The following is a 27,869-nucleotide window of genomic DNA, read 5'->3' as shown; positions in this document are numbered from 1 at the left end:
TCCTCTCTCTCTCTCTCTCTCTCTCTCTCTCTCTCTCTCTCTTAACAATTTGTCATATGTCAAGTCTCTGCCCCCTAATATAAGTCTGCTTTCCTTTTTACTACCGGAGTTGGGCGGGGGTTGGGGTGGGGGCAAGCTGGAATAAGTCAATGCTTGCTCTTACAATGACCAGTGTAATTAGAGCTGTATGTTCGTGGTTACTAAAAATGCCTTGGCTTTAAGTATTCCCAAAGGAGAATAGAGGCAAATGCTTGTCTTAGGAGTTTTGCTGTTGAAAATTTTGCTATAAGGATCTAGTCAAAAGTTGTGATAAAATAAGATTAAATACTAGAAACATAAGTGGATCTCACCTGCAAACCCAGAAGTGGGGAGGCAGAAACATGAGAATTGCTGTCCAAAGCCCGACCTGGACTACATAGTGAGTTTCAATCCAACTTGGGATACAGTGTGAGACCCTAGCTCAAAAAAACAAAACAAAACAACAACAACAAAAAGATAAATAAAACTTGAAACCACTCTGATGGCCTTTCTCCCAGTGACACTCTGTTCAGTGATGCTCGTCTCTGGCCCAGAGCACCACTGATGCCTGTCCTTAGATGCTCACAAGATGAAGGCGCACTCTAATTTCCAGGTGATTACAGCCTTGAGGAGCCGGGTGGTGTGGACAGTGTCGTAGGTGTTCCTGCCTTTGCTCGCTCTTTGATAAGCCCTGTTTGGAGAGGGTTTAATACAGGAAGTGATGGAAATTACTGTTTTCTCTCCTGGAGTCCACTGTGCAAAATAAAAGGAGTTCGTGTCTGTAATGATGGGGCAGGTCTGTACCTGATAGGAATTAGCCTTGCGAACAGTTTCCCATTTGTAAGTTTCTTAACGTGTGGGAAAGCAGGGTGGGAACACATGTACATTTGGCTGGGCTCACAACACAGGGAGGCTTTCCTCTTCCATGCCGGAGGGTAGGAGACCAGCAGAGCCAGGGAATATTTTTAGAATGTTTATTTGCATGTGGGATGGAGGGCACAGCGCTGTCTCCACACAACTGAGGTTTGCAAGTTGCTTTTTTGCGGTGCATTGTCTGCATCCGGGTGGTGGTGGGTGCCATGACCCCCGCCATCCCTCCCTCAAAGAGCAGTCTGTGTTCCCTCCCCTCCCCTGCCCAGGACTGCACCTGAAGTGGCTTAGTGAGTCGCTAGAACCCTATAGATGTGTGTTTACTGCCTCTCCAGCTTGCCCCCATTTGTTTAACTTGGAAAGAGTTGATATATTCCTATGGGTATTAAGACCCATCTGATGTGTTAAAGGAACTCAGGGGATCAAAGCCGCAATGGTACTTCAAATGCAGTACACTGAATAGAGAAGCAATTTCTAGTAGGCACAAACTACTTTTATAAGGGACATTCTGTGTACTCAAGAAGGGAATTCATTAAAAAATTTTTTTTTTGTTACATAGTCCTGCAATATAGCTCAGGCTGGCCTTAAACTCACAATCCTATTGCCCCAGTCTCTCAAATCTTTGGGTCTAAAGTATTTACAAACATGCCCTAAAGGAGTTCACTTTATTTTGAAGCAGATGTTGAATTTTTGCTCCTTCAGGCAACCTCCACATCCACAGTCTTGAGGAACTATTTTGACTTTGACAAGAAAACTCTGAAAACCAAGGCTGGATGAAGGCAGCAGTTTCTAGACGTGCTTCATGCTGAGAAAGACACACCAGGCACCTTACAAGCACACTGCTCCCTCACTATTAATAAAGTGCCTTTGAAGGGGAAGTGGGTGGGTGGGGTGCCAGACGAGTGAACTCTGCTGGGGACTGAGAAGCATCAGAGGCATTCTCTGATGGCCACAGGAAGAAGGAAGCACTATAAGATCATTAGGAAATAAAGTATGTATCCCCTTCCTGGTTCTGTTTGGGAAGTAGATCAGCCCCAGGACCTTTCTCACTTTAGGAGCTCTAAGCATCTGAGAACTTTGAGAGATGAGGACTATTTCTGGAATGCCTATTTCATTTCTTTTGCTAAGAGGATTGATTATATCTGTCCCCACATTTCTTTTTCTTCCATGATTTACTTTTAATTCTTTTAAAAATAATTTCCTACCCATGTACTATATTCACAGGATTTCTGTTCTTCTCTTTCCCCTGCCAACTCCTGTCATGTCTCCCTACTTCCCTACTCACACTCAAATGCATAACCTTCTTCTTTAGTTCTCTCTCTCTCTCTCTCTCTCTCTCTCTCTCTCTCTCTCTCTCTCTCTCTCTCTCTCCCTCCCTCCCTCCCTCCTGAATTGTTTAGTATGTTGTCTTCATGCACACCAGAAGAGGGCATCCAATCCCATATGGACCTCTGGACCATTTGGATCATTCCAGTACTCTTAAACATAGAGCCATCTCTCCAGCCCCTTACATGTATGTATTAAAGGCTGGCTTAAGGAATGCATAACAAACATGGAATATCATCTCTGGAGATGACTGATTCTCCCACTCTTAGTAGCCTCGATTCCCATTCTCCCACTTCATCTCCATTTTAACCAAGCAGAGAGCTGAGGCCCACAGCAGTGAAGTTGCCTGCTTCATCCTACAAAGTTCAGTGCTTGAGGTATAAAAGGTCTGCTCTGCTGATCCTGAAGCTGGGTAAAACACCCCAGTTGGTACACTCAGATGCTTTTCAGTCATGGTCTATGAGGGCACATCTGAACAGCAATGTTTACTCTTGATTTTATTTTTCCTAGTGAGATAAATGCAAACAAATGCCATATGTCCCACCATTGACAGACCAGTGCAATTTTACCAAAGTCCAACTTAGTAAGACTAGTGAATTTACTGCTTATAGTACACAGATGATTGGTTACTTACAGGAATGTAAACAACCCCAACTAGCAGCAAAGTCTTAACCCATCATGGAAGCAACCTCATGGAAGCTGTATCATAGTCTCCTGTGTGTAATCAACCTTTCACTTCTAACATAATGTAGCATCTCCTAAGACCACTTACAATGTTGGAGAGTGAGACTCTCGGATATAAATCTCCCTCCCCTCCCCTCTTCTGCTCACTGGAAAGTATTAGTCAACCATTAGCATAGACCTGGCTAGCACTGTGTTCATGGGCTCTAGTTGCCATGACTACCAGGAGCAAAGCCCAAGGTGATACATTATGTCCAGACATTCTGACTTACAATACTTGGCTAAGAGTGAAGCTCAATCTCTGTGAAAAACTTCATGATAACCCTATTGGCAAGAACTGTATGCTTTTAAAGCAGATCTCTCCCCTTGGCACTTTACACACATACACACACACACACACACTTCACTATGGTGCACTGGTCTTAGCAAAAATGCTAAGGTGTCTACAGGTTTTATGTGGCTATGACAAGGTATAATTATATGAGGCTTCATCTAGTCTTAGATTTAGTTAGTGTTCAATAGCTGGGAGGTCTTCTAATAGATAGACTATAGAAAAGATACACGTTTGTATCTCTAGCACAGAGAGCTCTTCCTTGAGACAAGATTACCTAGAAACTTAACCTTTGGAAGCATGAGCAGTGGGGCGAGGATGGGGTTAGTATTTACTTCTAGCAGTTGAGATGCCTGTTCTTTTGTGTGACGTTTAAGTACAAGGATCTGTTTTAACAAGTGGGAATTCAGATTCCCAAGAGCTGGTCAGAACTTTGTGAAAGTTGCTTAAGAATAGAGGAGGTTCACAGAAGGACATGGATTACCTACAACCGTAAGGGAAGAATCCCAGTGATGAGCCTGACATCCAGTCCATAGATTGTCATGCTAGAGTAATGCTTTATGTTAAACTGCTTTCACATAGCTGGTCATGTTAAAAAGTCTGTTAACAAACCTAATATATATATATATATATATATATATATATATATATATATATACACACACACACACAAACCTGATACACACACACACACACACACACACACACACACGGACATGGACACACACACACGGGCACAGACACACACACACACACACACACACACACACGGACATGGACACACACACACGGGCACAGACACCCAAACAAGCAAACAAGGCAAACTCTGGAATGGAGAATTCTTAGGTTGCCTGTGCTATGGCCCAACAGCAGGCCCTGATTTATCTTCCTAATGTGGTTCCTCCCTGCTCTTTGCCATGCATGTTATGTTGAACTAAGTCACATGATGTAAAACTTCCCATCACCCCTAGAGGGTTATAAAGGGTCAGATCTTTCCTGTGCCCTAGGGATTTTGTCTGGGGAAATTCATTAGCTAACTTGCTCAGGGTGGTAGTCTGAAAGTTGTTCTTAAGAGCCTCTTCTGCCTCCGAATCCTTCTCATGGCTTTCTCTCCTCTCTCTCAGGCTTACTCTTAAAGAAGGTCTTTCCTAGGCCCTCAAGCAGTAGTCCTCAACCTCCCAATGCCATGGCCTTTTAATACAGTTCCTCATGTTGAGGCAACCCATGACCCCTAACCATAAAATTACTTTGTTGCTACTTCATAACTGTAATTTTGCTGCTGCTGTGAATCATAATATAAATATCTGATATGTAGACTATCTGATATGCAAACTCCAAAGGATGAGAACAGCTACTCTAAAGGGAAGTCACTCCTTCCCATTAAGCCCCATCATGTTTGATCTACATATACTGTGTTATTCTGTCTAATGCTCTCCTTTTCACCCCAGGGCCCTATCATGACCTTCTAGCTCTCTTATTTCAATAAACCCCATTGAAAGGAATTTTATGTCAGTCTCCTTTCTGGATGACTGTGTATAAATGTTGAATCCATGTTCACTGGGCTTGTGAAATTTGTGCTGGGGATGGGGCTCACTACCCATGCTCTCAGTATGACCACATATCAGTCTTGTTCAGGCTGTTGCAGGAAAGCTTGGGGGTAGAGCCAGCAACTTTTGGTTCCTGCTTGTTGATGAAAACATTTCTTTGAAAGTAGCTTGCCTTGAATAGGAAACCTTCATGCCTGCCTCATCTCACAATGGGCTTGTTTTAGGTTAAAGGTCTTCCCATAGGATCAGCATGGTAAAAGCTTGGGTTGGGGGATGGAAGTAGGGATGAGAGTGTGGCCACATTAGTGATGGACATGTGGCTTGGTGTCCAGTAGACCAGCTCTGGGGAGTGCTGATGGTTGCTGCTGTGCCCTTTGCAAATCTTCAGATGTCATTCAGATTCCCTTCTGTAGATGCATATCCTCATCTATGAATCATACAGATAATAGCTTGTGTGTGTGTGTGTGTGTGTGTGAAGGTGAAGAGGGAATTGCTCTTAAAAACACTTGGCACTAGGTAAACACTCCATAAATGCTGGCTATTACTGTCATTATTTATAAGAAAAGACGCTAATAGTTCCAAGGAAAGTATTTAACGAATTCCTGACTCTTCTTAAGGGATTAAAAGAAAATGATTCATGTCATAATTAACATGATTTACTGATGACCCTAGGAGAAAAAAAAAGAGAGAACAAACTTTGCAAAACTCAAATAATAGCCAAGTTATGAAAATACCCTTTTTTCTCAGCCCTTTCATAACTCACTTTTTCTTTAATTGAAAGGACATTGGGCTCCCCTGACTTTTTGTTTATGGGACATTGCCCTTCCCCCCAGTATGTCAAGCACACGCACACACACACACACACACACACACACACTAACCATTCCCTTCTACCTGCCTCGGGCTGACTATACTGAAGAACTTCCTACCCAAGTCGCTTTCAAGGTCTGGGTGAGCACTGTCAGTCCCAGCAAACCCTTGGAGGATAACTGGAAGGTAGCATGACACCCATCACTGATGCATTTTTGTCCTCAGTGTAATAAATCCCTTCTACCCTGCAGCCAAAGCTTTGTTCAGGATTTTTATGTGTTCTTCCCTATCAGCCAGCCAAAAATGTGATGCCATAGTATTCTAGTTGTATGCATTTAAAGAGAAATGCCTGTAATAACAAAATCTACCGATGCCATTTAATCTTGGTACCTAACTGTGGAAACAGGACCCATCCTCCACACTAGAAAAATGGAATAGAGGAGCCAGCTCTATACCAGTCTGGGTATTGGGCTGTCCCAAGTAGATCTGTTAAAAACCAGTTTTCTAAGACTCAGTTCCTTAAGAACAAAGTTTTCCTGACCACAAAATGATCAGCCAGGTGATGGCCTTGCTATGGAATTTAACAAGCAGATTGCTTAACAGCCTTTCGTTCATGGTGTCAGAAGCTTCAACTCAAGCAAGCCAAGTAAAAGGAAACATTGAGACATTGGCTTCAGGTAAGGCTTACTCTGGGTTTCCAGAGGTCAGAACCAAGACTCAAGTTTTCTCTAGGTATTTACCAGCAGGTATTTCCAAAACTGGGCACAGGGGAACAGGTAGTAGCTCCTGAGACATGCTTTCCTAATCAGGAAAGGCAGTTAAGCAATGCATGTCTCAGACTGAGTGAAATCAGGAAGGTGCAATACCCATCTCTGAATCCATAGCTTTCTTCATGAAGAAGAACTATATCCATTTGCCATGCCTAGGTGGCTAGCATAGACACGCTGGACTCACAACATGGTGGCTGCCTCGAGGAAGGGTGGGTTCCTGAACAAAGAGGAGGAGGTGTGTACCTACAAAAAGGAAGAGAGAAAGTGGAGATCAAAGCAAAGTTTGTATGGACACCAGGCAAGCAGAGATCTGTTTGTTTCTCAGAAGTCAGTTTGAGGCAAAAAGGCTTGGGATCTGGGAGAATCTTGCGAACAATAAAAGGGTCTAGAGGACCTAGACCTATTGTAGCTTCTGTAAAACGCATTTGTTCAGCAGCTTAAGATACTTTGTCTTCTGTTCACTCACGTTTTCCAGTGCTCATTGTTAAAAGGCAGCATTCCTGCGCTCTCTGATGACCAGGAGACAAGACTGCCTAAATAAAACAAAACAGTTATCTACCTGCTTGTCTATTCAAAAAGGAAATGTGGAGGGAGGGAGCGAGGGAGGGCACTTCCTGAGGTTCGCATGGAATTATGCTATTGCAACCTTTCCCACTGTCGCCCAGAAGCAACCACATGGGGAGGTCCTTCTGGGAGTGGCATGGTGACCAGGGCATCCCTGGAGTTGTAACTGAGCCCTGTAGTTGCTGTTCTGAGTGCTTGTAGCTTGCCTGTTTGGTCCAGGGCTTCCTCCTGTGTGTGCCTGCACCTCCCAAGCATACAACCCCCTCGAGTCTCTTGTTGAAGACACTCTTAGCTGTGCTTCTGCAAATGTGCTATTGCATTATACCGAAGGATGCTGGTGTCTGTCATCCCATCATCCCATTTCAGTACTACAGAAGAAAACATTGCTGTGAGCATTAGTGTGCACACCTATATGATGGTTTTATACTAGTGATACCAGTGCCAAACCCACAGCCTAGGAGACTGAAGCCAGATTTTCTGCTGTAGGGAGAGCTTCATGGAGGCAGGGACATTGAGTGACTCAGAACTGACTTTGATCTAAATGGGAGGAGGAGGCCTGCAAACAGAGCCATGGACATTAGGGGGGAGCAGAGGAGCAAGGCACACCACAAACTCACTAGTCTCTCAGACTTTTGGCCTAGGAGCTGCAAACCAACAAGATGCTCCATCCAGGTGAAAGTAGGATAAGCCGGAGAGACATAGGGGTCAATCACCTTATAGCATTTCCTACCATGGGACAGAATAAGGCCTTCTGATATGTCCTGGTGATGGGGAATGGGACAGGGTTCAGAGCCAGACTAACTAGAGATGTGTACACAATGGACCAAGATCAATGCCAGACCTGCAGAGCATCTGTGACTATGACTTGTGCTTTGCCCATTTTTTTGGCTTATATGTGTGCCTATGTGGCATGTATATGATTGTTTGCATTTGTGTGGGTACATATGTGTGTTCATGTATATGTGTGTGTGTGTGTGTGTGTGTGTGTGTGTATGTGTGTGAATGAAGAGGACTGAAGTTGATGTTGGGAGATATCTTCAATCATTCTCTACTTTATTTACTAAGACAGGTTCTTCTCTGGATCTGCAGTCTCCCAATTCTAGCTACTCTCTTTAGAGAGCCTGCTCCTAAGATTCTGTTTCTGTCTCCCCAGTGCTAATATTATAGATGTCAGCCAAGTTGACCAGCTTTCCAAGGGTCCTGGGGACCTGAACACTGGTCTTCATGCTTGCTCTGTAAGCACTTTCTCCACTGAACCATCTCCCAGACCCTTTATGATCCAGATTTTAGGCAAAGCAAGAATCAAAGATAATCTATAGAGGGTTAAAATCTATGAAGGGTGAAGACCTCAGTCTAGGCTTGAAGCATATAAGGTTTTATCTCACACAGTTGCTTTTCAGAGCCCAGTTCTGTTCCTATGTAGTATAAAGCAAGCCACCCTGGTTCTTGGCTGGATTTTGCTATTTCTGGCTATCTTATCTCCAACTTCCTGTTATCATTTGCTGGGGTGAGCATTGCGGAAGCCTCAGAGTCCATTTTCATGTGTGATCAGCAAAGGTCCCCTCAGAAGACAACATGTGTCTGTAATTCGCTCAGAAGAGACTGTCTGGAGACTGTATCCTCCTTCCCTTCCAGCTCCAGTTCTGTCTGCTGTGGAGGGAAGAGGTGGACTGGGTTATTTCACATCCAGTAATGGACACATCACTTGCTTCCCTCTCCCCAACTCCCTTCCCAATGATGGTCTCATTCACTACATCCATTTTGACCCATCTCTGCTTCTTGGCCACCACTGTGTTTTTCTCTATTGAACTGTTTCCCTCCTCAGGCTTTTTTGGCCCCAGGCAAACCCACCAGCCCCAGCAACTCTACACTATGATGTCAGCCTGGCTGTGGGGCCCAGCAGAATGGAGGTGTGCTTTATGAAGTTCAGCCATGCACCCTGGGCCATAAATACATGCCGAATACATAAATGTTCAGCTAACACTGCCCAGGCCCCTTCAAGGCACTATGTTAATAAGCAGACAGTAAGTCTTTTAAATATGGAAAAGCAGTTAATCTTTCCGCTGGTAAACGCGTTGTAGGGGGTGGTTTTCCTCTGCTTCAGGGCAGCTACATGCAGGATGCCATCTCCTAGGATTTAGGAACAAAATGGGGACATTTGCTATGGGGATTTATGGCAATTGTATTTAAAACTTTGTTTGGCCTTAAGTGTTTGTATCCAGTGAGCTTATGTGAGCCCCCCTCCCCCACAAAGCACTCCAGCCCTAATAGTTCAGTGCAGGACAGACAGTTTGCTGCCTACAGCAGTGGACCTTCCACTAGAGCCTGGCATGTTTGATCAAGTTTCAGCCCTAGTTATACTAGGAAGGGACTCAGCCTCACGCTTCTCTCTTTGTAAAGTAGGGAATGCTGACTTATTTTTACAGCTGCCATAGTGTTCACTCAAGCTCTGAGTTCTAGTTTTGTTGTTGTTGTTGTGTTGTTTTTAATGAAAATGTCCACATACCTTGCTCCTAGTATAGCACTTTGCCTCAAAAATGCTTAAGAACATATCCATACACGCTGCTTTTAAAGGCAGTTGGTGGTTTAGGTTAAGTCACTGTTGATAGTTATTATGCCTGGGTCATTATTCTCCATCCTCTGCTGAAAGACTGCCACAGTCTCTGGTCATTTATTATGTTCCATTCTATGTCTTAGTTATAGAATTGGAGCTTATAGACATGTGTCTTGATCAGTGCCTACTTTCTACACAGATGATAAGTATTTAAAGTTATCCAAGAAGTCACAGAATAGATGCACAAATTAATCAAGATAGCCGGAACTACAGTGCTTACTGGATTCGATGAAAGCACCCACATGCAGAAATGGAAGGCTAGGAAATGTCTTTACCTGTCCTCCTTAGGCTGCCAAGTTCACCTAACCTCTGCTGTTTTGCATCCCACCATTCCTTGCCTTTGCTCACCTCCTCTTTCCCTGGCTGATGGAATGACAAGGAGAATCAGAGAGTTAGGGGCTAGCTAGGAAAAGAGGCTCATCATCAGAGATGGATACAAGGGCGAGCTGGCCTGCCTATCATAACCTGCCAAGTGGCTGTGGTGCCTGTGAGTCAGGTGGAGAAGGAGCATGATCCATGGGCTGATTGAAGGACGACACAGATCAGCCCAGAGGCGGTGGTACCTGTGCCTTATAAGTATTACATTTCAATTGATCTTCATTCTTTTTGTCAGGGGGAGCACGCTTATAGTCATACATTCTTTATTTTGTTCAGCTCCATGAGCTACACTTGGTTTTGAATCATTGCTCAGTTGCTGACTTGTTATACCTACCTAGTCCATATGTTGCGTTGCATCTCATTTATGATTCTTGCTCTCTATAGTAGAATTAAGTATTGAGTGTTCCAATTTCCTGTTTAGTTTAACATTACCTTCCCACTGGTGATGTTTAAATGTATGTTCATGACAGTATAGAGTTTCCTCCTGCTCCTTCCTTGGTACTGTGTAGACCACAGAGGGAGCATACTGGAGTCGACCCAGATATTGGTGGTTATTCATGTAGGTTCCAGTTTTTTCCTTTCAAGAGACAATGCTACCAAAGGCTTCTCTAAACACCAGGTTTTTAGAGCTTTTCTCAGGAAGTACTTAACGGAGTGTCTAAATGGATTCCACTTGCAAATGTTTCATACTGGTTTTAAAATTTCACTTTCAAGACCGAGAGAGATGGTTCAATGGTTAAAAGCAGTGGCTGCTCTTCTAAAGAACCGAGGATCAATTCCTAGTATCACATGGCAGCTATTAACTGCCTATGATTCTACTTCTAAGGGATCTTACACCTTCTTCTGGTTCCATGGGCACCATGTACATACGCGGTATTCAGATATACACACAGGCAAAACACTCGGACTCATTAACATAAAATAAAAATCTGAAAGCTTCCTTTGCCAGCAGTGGTCTAGAATGCTATATTCATCTACAAACATTCTCTACTTTTATAATAATTTTTTCAGACTTTGTGTCACCCAGAGAAAGATGGGTTTCATTCTCCTCATGTCCTTTAAAGTCGAATTTCCCTGGCCTTTAGTCAGTTTACAACGCTCCCTACATATCTACTGTTCTCCCCTGTCTCGTAGACTTGCTCTTGGGTAGGGCAAATTCCTTCCCTGCTCTTTCTACAAAACCTGTTTTTCCTTCAATTTTCCAAATGACTTTTAATTTTAAAATCACCTCTGCATTGTCACCTCAGCCTCTGTATAAGATCCCTTTTGGTTTTTGGTTGAGATTACTTTGAATAGCAAAGTTAATTTAGGGGTATATATTCATACTCCTTTCCACAATAGTGTGCTTCCTTCCAGTTTTAGGTTGCCTGTTTATGTTCTGCAGGGTTCATCCTTTTCTACATGAAAGCATACATTTTCCTGAGTTTACTCCCAGGCCTTCACAGTGATTATCAGCACTATCAATGGGTCTTTCATTCTGAAATGCGTTCCATTGGTTATTGCCAATGTGAGGTTATAGTTTTATGTGCTGATGATATATCCAGTCAACTGGCTGGGTTCTTTTATTAGTTCCAGTGGCTGGTCAGTGGGTTTGTGTGGCTTTCCTAAGAACACAGCCGGATCTGTTCTGTGGATGCTGTGGCAGCTCTCACTCGAGGGTTGATTCCCAAAGAGCATTTCAGTTTTGTTCACTGCAACTGATCTGTTCCTGTGTTTTACAGCTTGGCTGCACAGAGATGAGTTGTGCTTGACTCCCCAAGGTGTGTTTTCTCTATGTTCCACATTGTTTGCAGGGAGTTCAGCATGGCCATTGAAGATGTTTAACTGGCTCTGTCATCCTTCAGACTTCTGTGTTATCCTGTGACTTCTTCTGTGATCAGGCGTGTCAAAAGTTGATCTGTGTTAAGATTGCGTTAATACGTAGTCCGATATCATGGCTTGTCCTCAGCACTCTGCTTGCTCTTTAGGCTTCTGCTTTCATTATTATAAGTTCGATCATGGAGTCAACAAATACTGACCTGGAATCTCTATCCCATACCCAGTGCTAGAATCTGGAGGTAAGGGAAGATACAGACACTCAGATATAACCTGGTTTCCATGAAATTTGTACTTTACTACAGAGGAGGAGGAAGCTGGGAAGATGAGAAGGCAAAGGAAAGGGCTGAAGTCACTGGTCCTTGGAGCCACTATTCCATTTGGGGTAGGAAATAATAGATGTAACTTAGAATTTGTACAAGAAAAGGAAAGTGGAGGTTATGAGAGAGGAAGGAAAGGGAATTGACAGGTATGTAGACAATAAGCACCGGCAGCTGAAGGCACAGTTTAAGGAGAGTGGCCTCTGCAGGTAGGTTGTGATGGTGTGCCTGTGGCTGAAGCTGGGCAGGGTGATGGACACACGAGATGATGAACTGGAGGCGTATCTGCCTCCTGTGCTAATGAGGTACATCCTTACAGCAGCCATAGCAGTTAGCTTTGGAGCAGAACACAGAAACTCATCCCATGGGGAAGAGGAGAGCAGGACGGGGCCACAGATGTAAGGTCATGTGTAGATGGTATGTAAATGTTATTTACTATTAGTTATTAATATGATTCGGCCAGACCCCCAGTAATCAAGGCAGAGTCCTATAGATCCTTTTAAATTAGCTTTAGCTCAATTCCTAGGCTATTCCCCCAATGGAGTTTTCTATGTGCTAGCCTGTTAATTCCCCAGCTGCATTCCCTGAGTCCTTGTTGTTTTAAGTTTCGTCCTCAGAGTCCACTTCTCCTGACCATGTGCCTATGATCCCCCCAGCATCATGGCAGCCTCTTCCTCTGTTCTTATTTCTCTTTCCTCCTCCTACTTCTCTCTCATAGCCTCTACCTGTGACCCCAGGCCAGTAACTGAAACTACACCTCTTTTTATTCTCCCCAGCCATTAACTATAGCCACTTATATTTAACCAATAGCTTTAAATTTAGGAGCAAAGTTTACACAGCAAAGACTGGTATAGGTGGGAATTTGCTCATCTGGGGGTAACCAGATCTTGGGGTACAGAATTTAGCATTTGATTATGTAAGAAAACCAGGCCAACTCCCAACAGCCAAGCTTCCATTTTCATTTTTCCAGCTTCATACATCAATAATTTTATCTCCCCTTCCTTTTGTTTTGAACATACAATACAAATTTGTTCCCATCTCAAGCTCTGGAGCACAGATGGACTCTGTTGGCTTATGCCAGCGTTTGTTTTGCTTTGTCTTTCGATTCTTTTTGCCATTCACTCTTGGCTATACTCTGCAGTTGAAAAATAGATATGTCTTTGTCACCAGTGTTTGCGAATCTTGTATCTGATGCAGGATAGACCTAAAGAGTTTTTACTCCACAATTAACTCAAGGCCTCATCCCTCTTGCTGTTTCTGATCCCCCATTTTCTCACATCACACGTACAAGGACTTATTTTGTTAGTGGCTCATGATGCTTTCTAGTAGGAACAGTTTGATTTGTTCTATGTTAATGATAGTTTGCTCTGATTAATTACATGGTAGCATTACTAACTTGCCCCTCTCCTATTCTCAGAATTTATTTATTTTCCTGCTGGTTCTTTTCATAAGACTGATTTAGAAGTCAATGCTTTTTAATATGCGAATCTAACAACTTCACATTCAATGTGACTGTAGCAATTTTAGACTCTGAGTAACAGATATCTGTCTTTATTAACATGCTATCTACAGATGTCTCTGTCTTTATTAACATGCTATCTTGAACTGACCAAATTTGTATTTCATGTGTCTCTTTAGTCATTATTTCCACTTAAATATCTAGTGACCATTTTCTTCTGGACTTAGATATGCCTTTGACATCCACCTTATTCACGAAATCTTCCTTTATCCTGTCTACTCTGAAGCTGAGCCAACCTTCATCCAGTTGAAAATGGTTTGTTATCAGGCATCTTTCTCAGCCTTGTTTTCTATTGTTTGAGAATTTGATACATGTATATAATGTGCTCCTTTTAAAATCCTACTGGGTCACAAATACATAGGTGCTACCTATGTATTTATGAATACAGGACCATCTAATGGATAGCCTGTAAGGGGCCACACCCTTGAAGAAAACTGATGCCCCTAAAGACTATATAAATTGTCAACAGCTCCTCAGGTAGGGGTGGGACTTTATGAACCCCCCCCCCCATTCTATAATGTGAGCTGGCTTGAGCTTACATAGGACCTAGGCATAGAGTCACAGCTGCTTTGTAAGATAGCAACTTACCTTAAAGTCTTTGTTCACTTCACATTGTTTTAATCATTTGGACAGAGTTTTGTCTTGTATCTACAATCTTCAGTATTGCATATCTTCTCTTTAAATTTCTCCTTCTTTTTTCCCTTTGTGAACAAGTTGACTCCATGATTATAACCTTACGTGAGTGACTAATTCTAATTCAAAGAAAGGCTTGTCCTCAGTGTTCAAATTTTGTAACTCTTACTTGGTACGAATCATTTTATCTGTCTTATTATTTTGGTACTATACCAGGTTAAAGCTTGCTGAAATAAACACATACTTTTGGGTTTAAAAGATATTAGAGGATAGCTCTATATTGTTTTTAGTTCCTTCTCAACAAAATGACTCCTTTCACATATGCCAAATATTATTAGTGCTGGGGAAAGACAAAAGGTCAGATGTGGAGAAATCAGAATCTCATAGAAGTTTTAGACCCAAGTCTTAATTCTTAGCTTATAATCACAATAAAGAAATGGCATTCTAGTGTCAGTTTCAATATTGTCTGTCCACTTTCCATTGGCACAATATGGGTATGCATGCAGTATTCTTCTGTTGCTCTGTACTGTGGGTGTCTGGAAGACTCATGGGCTTTTAAGTCCTGCCCATTTTCTGTAATAGGCTATTATCCCTAATCTTTGCACTAAGAAGTGTTGACTCTTCAGTTTTATCTGTAGCCACATTGTCCATAACCCTGACGAGCTGAAGTTAAGGCTCCTTTTCCACCTTAGAGTTCAGAAACAGCTTGCCCAGACTTCTCTTTTCCATTTACCCAATATATAATTTTACATTAAAAGGGTTTATCTTTTTTACTTCATTTTGAAATATTTTTCTCTCTTCTAAATAAAATCTTTCTCAGATTATAGAAAACTAAGCCTTTCATAAGAGTCTTAATACAGTATCTCCCTTCCAGGGTTGTGTCTTCTGGTTTTAATATTTGTCCAGTTTTGGTAAGCCCATCATGAATATTGTTGTCATTAAAGACTAAATGCTGTGTACAATTTGGATAAAAAATAATGTATTCAAATACTGGGCATCACATACAAGAGTCTGTGGAGTAGAAGTGCCTCTGAAGTAAATGGAAGTCTGAATTCACTATGGCTCTTCTGGCCTCGTGGCAGTGGTGGTATGGTCTAGAGCTTGGAGTCCATTGGGTTATGCCTATAAACTAGAGTTCATTTGGTATAGTTTGGTCTTACGCTGTGGAACATCCAACCATACCCTCAAAGTAACTGATAAACAGAGCAGGCTACATATGTTAGGAAACATACATAGCTGCAGTAAACTGGCTAATAGCCAGGCATTTGCTATGTCCAGTAGTTGCAAATGTCTATAGTAGCCAGACAGCAGTCAGTTGGTTGCATCTAGTTAGTATTTTTCCTTTTCTTCAAATATGTTCTATTGTTTTGGGTGTGGGGGGCGGTGATTTGAAATAAAGATGTCCCCAGGAAAGAAGTGATTTCTGGTAGGCTTAAAATAGTGACTTGACAATCAAGAATCTAGAAGCTTTCTTTACATTATACCAACATGAAAGGATCATTTTCTGAGACATATAAGCATGCTGGAGTCTTGTAAAGAGTGTGAATAAGTTAGAAGGCCTCATGGGGTCATGATGCATGAATGGGTGTGGTGGCATCACCTCTGAGACTAAGTTCAGCACAGTGTATTACATAGGGAAGAATAGCAAGCAAACTCTTCATCTTCCACAACCTCTAAGTGGTCAGCTGTAGTTAGGGTGGTAAGAGATATACTTTCATAATGAGCATCAGTAGAGGCACTGGAGGCCCACAACATTTTGTTTCCTTGGTCAGCATAGTGAACAAAAATTTTTCGAAGTCCATGTGGACACATCATCAGAAGGAGATGAGGCATGTGTGTGGGGACAAGAGTATAGCCATTGAATACTGACAAAGAGTCTTTTCCAGGGAAGCTGATGGAGTTTAGCATGAGGTGCCTCTGTTGATAGAGAAGATCACCCACTTTACCTCCCCCCCACTTGTTAAATCTGTTGTTTCTCAGGAGCTCATCATGGAAAGAGCCCAAATTCCAGTGTTAAGGACATTTTGATCTGTTCCTCAGTCAGTGCATGTCTATGGGCCAGCCCCAGGGCTAGGCATTGCTCTTTTTTAGAACTTTTAGAGGCCACCCTAGGAAGTCCCATAAAGAGAAACTAACAAAAACAAAAAAGATCACAACCAGTTCATGTTTCCAAGAGTTTTGAATCAAGACATGCTTTTTTTTTTTTTTCTTCCTACAGTAATGCCAATCCTTACCAAGCAAACTTGTTGGTAAAAAGAGTTTGGTTTTGTCAGAAAATTCTGTTTCAGAGCAGAAGACTGGGTGGCCCTAGAAATGAGAATGCCCTTGTCTAAAGACCATTCAAAATTGACAAAGAAATGTTTTTTTCTTTTCTTCATTTAATATTAGAATATAATTAATAGCATATAATAACAAGAGCTGTCAGGTTTCCAAAATTCTCATATAAATTCAGAACACATTAATAATTTACTTAACTAAATATAAACATAGATGTAACACATGTCTTCTGAATGCCAGAGTTCCGTGGAGATCCAAAAGTTAGCTTCATACCAAAAAAAAAAAAAAAAAAAAAGGATTAAGTCTGGAATTTTTTAAGCACGTAAATGTTTCAAATATTTAACTGATTAGAGTCATTATAAAATAAAACCAAGGTGATAAAATGCAAAATTCACTTGAAAAACAGGCTTACTACAGTATCATTGATAGGCTTTTAAAGTATGCCACCTGATGATGCTGACATAGTTATATATGGCAAGGAACTGTAGCTGCAATAAGCACAGTAAGCTTGCCCATCACTCTGAGAGTGTTCCATGTCCCTTTGAATTACTCCTTCATTCTCTTCCCAGTGTCCCCTCCCCCATGGAAACCACTGCTCTGTAATTTGTCTCTAGAGATTCATTTGCATTTTATAGAATTTGTCATTAAGAGCACAATGCAAGCCATGTATTAATATCCCTTTGTCTCGTTTCTATCACCCTGCACAATTACTTTGAGATTCATCAATGTCAGAGTTTGTAATGAGGAATGTCCCTTTGTGTAAATACTTCACAATTGATTTTTTACACTTCTCTCTAGTTTATTTTTAGTAAGATACATTATTTGTACATCTTTGTGGGGGTATATTATGGTAATTCAACACATGTATACAATATTTAATAATCAAATCAGGACACAAGCATTTCCATCTCTTCAGCCATTAATCATGGTGAGCGCTGGAAATGTAACACTCCTAACATTTTGAAGAATGTAGATTACTTCATCATATAGTGGCACACTGTGAACACCTCCTTCCATCCCTTTAGCCTTTTATACATTCCTGTTTTTAGTGACCACTATTCCATTCTTTCTTCTACAGGCCTGACTTAGTTTCCAAAAATAGAGAACATGTGGTATTGTATTTTGACTTAGTTCATGTATTATAACACCCTCTAGTTCTATCTGTGTTACTTCAAATGACACAGTTCCATTTTGCAGCTGCTTAACGTTCCATGCTAGTTTTCCTGTGTGTATGTGGTATGTGTTCTTATGTGTCTGTGCAGATGTTTACACCCATGTGTGCAATCTAGAGATAAAAGTTAGGTGTCTTCAACTATCAGTGCTTCAGAAGGGGTGGCTGCCCAAGGAGCCTCTGTGATAGTCCTGTGTTCCTCCCCATCAAGGATTGGGGAGCCACACTATCATGGTTTGTCTTTATGTGGGTGCTGGGATCAAGTCATTGTGCTTGCTTAGCAAGTTGTTTACCCAGCAAACCATCTTGCTAGTCATTGATATTCTATTTTCAATGTATACTGTTTTCTTTACCCATGTATCTAAAGGACTTCTACTTTGATTCTATGTCTTAACAACTGAATTAAACTGCAAAAGTATTTTAGTATAATGATTCCATTGTTTGAATATATATGCAGATTTAGAATGTTGAATATATGATGGTTTTATATTTAGGGTTTTGTTGTTGTTTTGTTTTGTTTTTTGAGAAAGCTCTATATTGCTTTCTAGGGTGGCCATAATAATTCTCTCCAACAGTACATGAGTGTTCCCTTTTCTCAGCATTCATTGGACTGTCTTGTTGTTTGTTGTTGTTAGAATACCTGTTCTAAATGGGGCATAATGAATCCTCACAATGGTTTTCGTTTGCTTTTATCTTTCCTTCCTGGAGATAGGCCAGCACTCCATGCATGTCTGTTTAGCCATCTCCTACTGAGGTACATCTCAGTGTACTGTGGTTTGGGTTTACATTTTTACAAATGAATGAGACTGGGCGTATTTCCATGCCCTTATTAGCTCCTTGTAAGATTTCTTTCGAGGAATGAATATCTATTTAGTTCTTTTGCTTATTGTTGGATCTTATTTTATTATCCTAATCATGTGTATATGTGTCATGGGAACTTTATCCACATGAGTGTAGGTGCCCTTGGAATCCAGAAGAAGCTGTTAGATCCCCTGGCACTGGAGCTACTGATGGTTGTGAACTTGAGTCCTCTGCAAGAGCAGTAAATGCTTTGATGAATCATCTTACTAGACTCTGTTTACTATCATCTTAAAATCAGATATTATGATGATTCTAGCTTTGTATGTATGAGAGATTATTAATTTGCTTTTTTCTTCATGTATTTTATTTTTAAAAAAATATTTTTACATTTTGAGAATTTCATCCAATGTGCTCTGATTGTATATAGTCTTCATTTCTTTTCTCCAACTTGCCCCGGATGCTACCACAACACCCCCTTTCAACTTCAACTTCATATCTTCTTCTCCTCTTCCTTTTCCTTCTTTTGAAATTCTACTATATCCCATTAGTGCTTCTCATGCACACATAGCTACAGAGATGCAGGATTGTCCTCTGGAGCATGAAAAACCTACCAGTTGCACTACCATAAAGGAAACTGACTGACTCTCCATCTCCCCGTCACAGTAGTCTTCATCCAGGAGTGGGACCCCATGAGCCCCTGCCTCCTCCATGCTGAAATTTTGAGTGGATTGATCTTGCACTAAACTCATGAGCACAACAACCATGTAATCCTGTCCTAAAGGCAGCATGTCACAGCATTCTTCTATGTCTTCTGTCATTTACTCTCTTTTTACTCCCTTTTCTCTAATGTTCCTGTGTTCCTGATGCCTTGGGCATTAATACTGATGTCTTCCTTAGAGCTATGTACTCAGCCACTAACTTTCAGAATTTTGACAAGTAGGAAGTCTCTCACGCTCACTGCAAAAAAACAAACAAACAAACAAACAAAAAAAACCAAAAAGTATCTTTGCTACCAACCTTGAGAGCAGTTACTACTGTGGATAGATAGATAGATGCATACATACATACATACAGGAGTTTGCAACCAAAATCTTAGTAACTTGAACTATTTCTTCTTTTGCCTGATTTTGAGTCTTTATTGTGATTAATATATTTATTGATTTTTATGTATGTTACGATGATATGATATTTTGCTGATGCTTTACACCACATTTATTAATCTGAATATATTCAATCATCTATAAATCTCTAAAATGATTTTCTGAGCCATGATATTTGACATTTTGATGAGCTAGGGAATTTGGTTTGCTGGTTTTTTATTGAGAAACTTAGCATTTGTTTTCATCACTGATAGCAGTTTATGTTTTGTATATTTTTTTCTTGTTTGAGTATAATAGTGATATAATAAAGATTATGACAAAATTTCTTCTATCCCAACTTTTGGAATAGATTAAGAAGAACTGAGATTAGCCTTCCTTAGGTATTTCTACTTGGGATCATCAGTATATATAAAATAATATTTAATAAACTTACTTCTGTCTTTCTTCAAAGGAATGTGACTCAAACTATCATATTTATTTATTAGGTTCTACATAATTACTGGAAGATTACCCCTAATATACATCTCTAAGGCTAGTATGGCTACTACCACTTTGCTACTATCCTTTGCTGGATAATTTTTGTCCTCCTTTGGATGTGTCATAGTAGTATATTTGTATTGGTCTCTGTTGTTCTCTGCATTGAAAACAGTTTTTATAACTGTTTTTCTTACCAGTTTTCTTCAGCAGCTTTTATGAGTTACAGTGGCTTTGGATTTGGTTATAGGAGAGATGAACGGTAATAGCGTGGGACTCCTTCAGCTTCAGGTGATCTCAGCGTTGTCTGTCTCCATGGTCTAGCCTTGCCTGCAGCAGTTTTGGAAGATAGTTGCCTGACTTCGTGCTGGAGGAGGGCTTGGGGCAATAACTGCCACATCTCTGCTGAGTGGGATCTGGGGAGCTCTGTTCTTTGGTCTCTCAGAGAAAGAGATGCCAGGTATTGTAGTGCCACTGGTCATAGACTGAGACCTTCTCCAAGACTCTGAAGAAAAATATAAGAGATGATTGGGTCTGTGCTACCTACAACCAGAATGAGATGGAATGAGCTCAGGCCTCACTGGCATCTATCTGTAGCACTGGTCATTGTGGACCGTGGTTGTGTATTATGAGAAGGACCCTACCGAGGTTCCATTAGGAGATAGCTAATACTGGGGACTATAACACGCTTACCTGCTTTAATAAAGGTAAGGAAACCAGTTAGTACCCTGTGTAGGAAAGCACAAGTGGTGGCTTCCCTAGTTTCTGTAGGGAACATAGCAGGAAGATTTTGAGTTCATATCTATGGTACCCATCATTCTAAAGCTCAGTATGCTGAATGGCAGGCAGTCTTCCATCTATTGAGGCACACAGCGACTCAAGGCTTCTGAGAAGATCATGGGCTCAGCTACTAGCTAAGCTAAGATGGTACCTGTGGCTATTGGGCAGATCCTTATTCGCAACAAAGCAGTTTCTTCTCCAGTAGCCTCACCGATTTCATGCTTGCACGTGCCATGGAATTCTCCTGCAGCTAGGACTCTGACATACTGCTGTATTTGGTACTTGCCTTTTGCCACCATAGCTGAAGTGTGAGTGTTCTTTGCTTTGTTAGTCCACCTCTCCTAGATTTTGGATATCAGCTCTTCTTTGCTAATATTTAAACATTCTTTCTCTTCTTACACGATGGTAGACTACCCCTCAAGACATCTCTATGTAGCCATTTTGTTCTGTAAAAAAAAAGAAATGTAACACCATCTCCTATAAGGAGCAGAGCAGTGCTCTAGGGAAACTGTCCTCTAACACTGATAAATCATCAGATGTACATCACTGTACCTCGGACGTCACTTCAGTCCCTAGAAAAATCCTATGATACCCTAAGGCCCATGGCTTTGCCAAAACCCTTTTACTCTCTCAGACATGTCACAGACCACCACACCCTTGTCTGGGTACTATGCCCCTGTCTCTAGCTTTGGAAATAGACAGTTTTAGACTAAAACTTTCCTTTTGTATTTTGATAATGTTCTGCTGGTCTTATACAAAACATGTCTCATTTTCTTCTCAAAGTCATTTATTTTCCTTCCTACTTTTAGTTAGTGGTCCTTAATCATACTTGAGTTCTTATAATGCAATTTTCAAGTATGCAAGTATAGCAAAATATAGTTGTAGGAATTTTATATAGTATAAAACTAAAATGCTATAGTCCATGAATAGACTATGAAGTCTATTTAGGTTATGTTTTCTTAGACATTCACTCTGATAAAAACTACTCAATCTACTATAACAAACAAGATTATATATTTTATTTAAAAGATTTTGAAGATGTTTGGGTTTATTCTACATGTCTGTGGAAGCTGACAGAGCTCAACACCTCCTATGTGTGTCCTCCTGAGTAATCCAATGTAAGTAGTTCTTCTGACCCAGGAATAAAGTGATAAGGAAAACTTGACACCACTGTGTATCCCAAGGTCCCTTGCATAGCCACAAAATCCAGTCACTTTCTTAAATGTATCTTTTCAGGCCAGACAGAACAAGTACTGCTCATCCTGGCATCTTTAGAAGTTGGTACACATTATAATTCTAAACCAAAAGGAGGAAATCTTAACGATTAAGAAAAGACAGATGAAACTACAAATATAAATAATAGAGGAGCCATGTGGAAAAACAAAAGCCAACCGATAAGAAACAGAAGTTCCAACAAATGTTTTATCAGTAGACACCCTAACACAATAAACTAAGAATACGACTTATCAGTCATAACAAAGATGCTGGCCTCAGAAAAGACTCTCCAATATCCGTTTAAGGAGTCATCTCGGGCTGAGATATGGGACACAGACAGTCCAGGCTAGTGCATGACTACAATTCAAGTGACTGGCAAAAGTAGATATTCTCTGGGGGTCCATTTCAGGCACCAAAATTGTTGACATAATATAATGTGCCTGCTTTAATAAAAATGAGGAGGTAATTTATTCTAAGCCAAATATTAATGACCATGGCCTGAAAGTCACCCTGAATGACATATTCCAGCATGGAGGAAGTTACATCAACTTTTGAGGTCACCTAACTAAACAAAATAATAAGGAAATACATTTTTCAAATACCTTAGTGGAGACATTTAACAAAGCAAGGTTTCTGATGTGATCTTAGCATTCTTAGCTTTGGTGTTAGTAGGAGTTGGGCCTCTTCTGAGCTTATTCCCAGAGAATATCTCTAATAATTAAAAGAATGTTAAGGAGAATGTCTATTAAAGGACTAAGATAGACTATGATAATTTTAGCTCCCCCCCCACCTCATCCCAAATCTTGGTACACTCCAAATGCTCTAGACAACCAAGACCAAGCAGTTACCAAGATCTTTCACATCTATAAAGCTTCTTCAGATCATGGCAGGGCAAAGATGGTGATGCCAGCAAGCTAACCATAGTTGGCCTGGTTGTACTGACAGATACCAATGTTTGGAGGTGTTATACAATCTTAGTTCTGAAGTTAACATGCATTCTAGAACCTCTTCAATGTCTAGCATCAGTTTCACTGGAAACATTCTCCTCTTTTCTGGGTAGCTAAAGAACAAAGTGGCGAGGAATGGATTTAGGGGATGCACTGTCTCAATTCTCATCAGCACACAGCAGTCTTTGGGGAAAGGAAGGGAATAACTCCTCCCAGAAGAAAACCAAGAGCCCAGTGAGATGCTTCTGGCTCTGGACATTCTATTACCAAACTAAAAGGCTTTTGTAGAGAAGCAGGAAATGGCCTGCTTGAGTTTCATTGTGAGAGTCCTGCGATCTAGGGAATAAAATTAGATATGAAAAAGGTAAATTTTGAAAACTGAGGCAAAATCCCAGTCTCATCAAAATGAGTCGTACTAACATCAAGTGAATACAGCTGTTTTCTTATTCCAGCTTAGTACTTTCCATTAAAGCACCTCACTGAAAAGGGAAACTTCCTGGGAAGGTTATCTCTGAACCTGGTTCCATAAATCATTAGAATTCTTCCCACACAGGAGGGAAATGCTCTCATCCATCTTTTCATTTGAGAGATGGTATACTGGCTTGTTTTACTTGTCAAGTGAACACGATTTGAAATCATCTGGGAAGAGAATCTCAGTGCACAGTTGTTGAGATCAAATTGGCCTATGGGTATTCCTTCATCTTGAGTATGTTATTTGGGATGGAAAAATTCACTCACTGTGGGAAATATCATTCCCTAGGCAAAGGATCCTAAGCTATGTGAGGGTGGAGAAAATGAGCTGAGCTAGGATTGCCTGAATTGACTGTTTGGTGTTCCTAATTATGGATGCAATGTGACCAGCTGTCCCAAGCTTCTGAGCTGTGAGTTCTCTACAAGGATGAACTATAGCCTGGTATTAAAGACAAGGGTAAGTGGCCTCTCACCATCTCGTTACCTCTTGTTCCCACAGGTCCTTCGTCATCCAGCAAATCCCGAGTAGCAATCTGTTCATGGTGGTGGTGGACAGTAGCTGTCTCTGTGAGTCCGTGGCTCCTATAACCATGGCACCCATTGAAATCAGGTATATCCTTTTGTGTGTGGGTCCAGCCACTATGGCTGCCACTGGTAAAGGGGGAGTAACTGTAAGTCAACTGGAGGGAGACATGTCAGAGGGAAAGGTTCCATTCTTTACCTGCATCCAGAGGGAAGTGGTTAAGGTACTTTAGTGCCAAGTTTTGACCCCTGAAATTCAGAATGAGAGAAGTCATTGTCAGAAGCACGCCTTAACTACAGTCAACATAATGAATCCCTTAAGTGTGAACGGTTAAAGGCTCAGAAGATCAGACGACGTCCGGAATCCTGCCACGGCTTCCATCCTGAGGCAAGTCTGAGAACCATTGCCATTTTCTTTTCCCATCAGATTCACAATGAGAACCTCATAGTCACTGAGAACTGCAGCTAAAACCTTGACTCAAGAGAAAAGAATTCCTTTCAGGAAACTAAAAAAAGGGCTACACGGCAGCTAGTGGTTCTGGATACGCGCAGCCCATCTGTGCCTTATTTCATCTCTGCTTAGTAATTGTTTCCTTTGGTGTCCATATATATTTTTAAATCTTTTTCTGTCTTTCTTATTTTAGATGTGTTGCAATTTTACCATGCACAAGGAAGCTCTATCATAGTTTATTTCTCTTAACTGGAAGATAAAGTGAATTCCCACTGCTTATTTCAGATAGCCTTTTGTTTACAAGAAATTCACATTAAAAAAAAAGTGGCAATTTTAGTATCACATGGTCACCTCCAATGGAGCTGAATAATAAGCAAGACCAGGGCTGTCCAGCCTTTTGACACTTCAATATATTGTTGTCTATAAACCTGTTGGCCTGTACTCATTTGTGTCTTGGGAGGTATGTGGGCATCAGGTTAGATACACCTGCATCCAGACCCCTTCCTTGTCATACCTATGATGATAAGTGCAGAAGCCCACTTCTAATGAAGGTGAGTGTGCATACGTTCTGCAGTGACACCATTTTAAAACAAAGAAAACTAAGTTTATAAATGAACTCCACTTCTACCACTACACAAAAGAGAAAGCTTGCCTACTTCCATAACTATAGAGAGATTTAATGCCTACTGTTGAAAAAATGTCACCTCAGCCTTCTTCATGTCTGTGCATGTTCAAATAACACATAATTATAATGTGTTATAGGCTATCTGGTTTAGAAGATGTTAAAAGTCAGTAAACAATCTATATTAAGTACTGTCAGTATTTTATCTATAATAAATTACAGTTTGTTAAGAATTTTAAATTTCTATACTCAAAAGGGAAATTGATAGCAACATGTTGTATATATTGTATATATGGTGAAAAAACATTTTTACTATTTCAGTGAGCTGAGCCAAATGTTACTATGCAAATATAAACAATTTGAATTTAAATAAGGAATTGAGCTTGGTGTGGTAGCTACACCTATACTGCAGAACCTGGGAGGCAGAGGCAGGAAAAGAACAAGTTCAAGGCCAAACTTAGGAACAGAGTAAGACCCTGACTCAAAATGAATAGCTGTCAGGAACTGCATACTTGGACCACCAGGTAACTAAAATAAAAGCTACTAGAGTTAACAAGATATGTATTTTGGGGGGGGGGGTAATTGAATATAAGATAAACATATAAAATTGTTACTTTCTCTGTTTTTAGAATAATGAGATGGGGGTCAGTATAACCAGAAGGTAATTTTATAAGGAAACAGTCAAGAAAATCACATATAGATTAGCCTTACATGCCAAAATAGCAGCCGCATGAATAGTCTAAAAATTAGATGTCTAAGGCTAGAAATTATGGAAGAAAACAGCCCCATTTAACTGTTTTAAATGGTTTGACCTACCTAGGAAAAATATAATAAAGCCAGTAGCAACTTGAAAGAAGTACAAATGATACTTATTAGTAATAGCCCGAGGATGTTAAAGTAACAATAGGTAGAGACACCTTACTCTAATTCATAGACAAAACCAGTCTCAAGCTTTTTATTCTTCCTTTGGGTCCTTTTCCCATCACCTGAGACATAGGCAAATCTCATGAAATGGTAGAGACATACATCTAGAAGCTCTTGGCAAAATATAAAGAATGGTTGAGAAAACAAATACCCATTAAAAAGAAAACAGCCAAAGAGAATAGGAAAATAGTGGAGGTAGCAACATGTCTAGATGCATTTAAGAGAAAGTAACACATAAACCGATTATTGTCTCTCTCCCCCAAATAAAAAGAAAGTGTCTGGAGAAACTTCTGTACTGACTGTGCTGCTCGGATCTTTCCATCACTTAATTCCTCTCCAGCTAGGAACTATTGTGCTTTTATAGGATCACAGCAAACTCCTACACCAACAGCCCTTTGCCTCTTGAATGTTCTACATCAGTACTTCCAGGGCTAAGGGTCACGTCCCCTTTGGCAAACCTCTATCTCCAAAAATATTTCCATTACAATTCATAACAGTAGCAATATTACTGTTATGAAGTAGCAATGACAATAATTTTATGGTTGAGGGTCACTGCAACAAGACAAACTTGATTAAAAGGTTCCAGCATAGGAGGGTTGAGAACCACGAGGGCCTGGGGGGGATGTGGCTCCGTGATTAAGAGCATATACTGCTCTTGCAAAGACCCACAGTGTGGTTCCCAGCACCCGGGCACCACCTTCTGGTGGGTTACAATTGCTATGTCCCCAATTGATCAGATGCTCTCTTCTGGACTCACAGCCCTGACACACATTTAAAGAATTAAAAATAATTCAAAGGGTGATTTAAATATTTTGCGCATTAACAACTGTAGTTAGATATTTGGATCTCTAGCATGGTGGGACTTAGACAAACCCGTGTCCTTCCATCGCTGAGTCAGAAGAAGATGAGTCATCTCATCAGTATAAAAACTGCAAAGCTTCTGATCCTCTCGGAAGCCATTTCTGTTCTAACCAGCCCCTGCTCTTCCCACAGGAGAATGCAAGAGAGTGTGGGGGTGCATCGAGTCTTCAGGCCCAGGCGGCCTTGCTGCTGCTGCCCCTGGTTTCGAGTCTCTTCTCAAGGTGACACTAACTAATGGGATGTTCTTTTGGCATGCTATAAATCATGGATAAACTGTGAACCCAACTATGGTGCGACATAGGAGACATAAGCATAGCCCAGCCATCAGCATCTCATGATTTTAAACTGTGCGTGATAGAAACTCTAACAGGTACATTGACAAAAAGTTATCTTTTTACTTTGCCAGTCATGCAAATGTGAATTTGCCACATGATCACCCTTCATCAGAAATGGGGCTGTACTGGGTAGGCAGTGTCCTTCTGCTTGAAAACCATGGAAACCAATTTAAAACTGTGTACTTTTTAAATAAAGTATATTAAAATCATAATCACCTTGTTTGGCATTTCTCATTTTGTAGGCTGAGAGCATGGTCTAAAAAAAAAAAGAAAGAAAGAAAAAACAAACAAACATGGTTGGAGAAAGTTACCTATTCCAGAGCCCAGGATGGCGCTGGCAGAGAATGTGCCCCCAAAGCAGAATCTAGACAAATAGTTAACAATTCTTTAGATGTTCCACTCAAATCCTAAAAATATTTACAGAGTTAACTCAGGCTATTCTCTACATTGGGAAGATTTCATTACATACAACCCAGGGTTTGTTGAATTAGACTTCAATAGGAATCATACTTTGGAGGAGAACACAAGCTCTCTTAATAGTCAAGTCCTGAACTATTTAAGGGGAGAAATAAAGAAGTCATAAATCCCAGGAAATTCTTCTGAAAAGGCTTGGAGGAAATGAAGAATGACCATGAAAGACTCCAAAGCTTATTTCTTCAGCAGTTGGCTTCTGTCTTTGCCCATAAATAAGAGGTGAAACCAGATCTGAGATATTACAGGAC

General features: G+C 40.8%; 1 protein-coding gene across 2 annotated transcripts in view; it reads left to right on the top strand.

Annotated features, from left to right (window-relative positions):
• Cacna2d3 (calcium voltage-gated channel auxiliary subunit alpha2delta 3) overlaps positions 1 to 27,359 on the top strand; it is an 810,117-nt gene extending 782,758 nt beyond the window's left edge. For both annotated transcript variants that reach the window (XM_021181598.1, XM_029469011.1), the window contains 3 exons: positions 23,932 to 24,044; positions 24,260 to 24,342; positions 26,945 to 27,359. In XM_021181598.1, the coding sequence (XP_021037257.1) occupies positions 23,932 to 24,044; positions 24,260 to 24,342; positions 26,945 to 27,037 (289 nt within the window). In that variant the 3' untranslated portion in view covers positions 27,038 to 27,359. The remainder of the gene's footprint in view (positions 1 to 23,931; positions 24,045 to 24,259; positions 24,343 to 26,944) is intronic.
• Positions 27,360 to 27,869: the final 510 nt, after the last annotated feature.

Source organism: Mus caroli, chromosome 14, assembly GCF_900094665.2.
Source record: "Mus caroli chromosome 14, CAROLI_EIJ_v1.1, whole genome shotgun sequence".
Lineage (NCBI taxonomy): Eukaryota > Metazoa > Chordata > Mammalia > Rodentia > Muridae > Mus > Mus caroli.
This window is presented reverse-complemented; position numbering and strand designations above follow the sequence as displayed.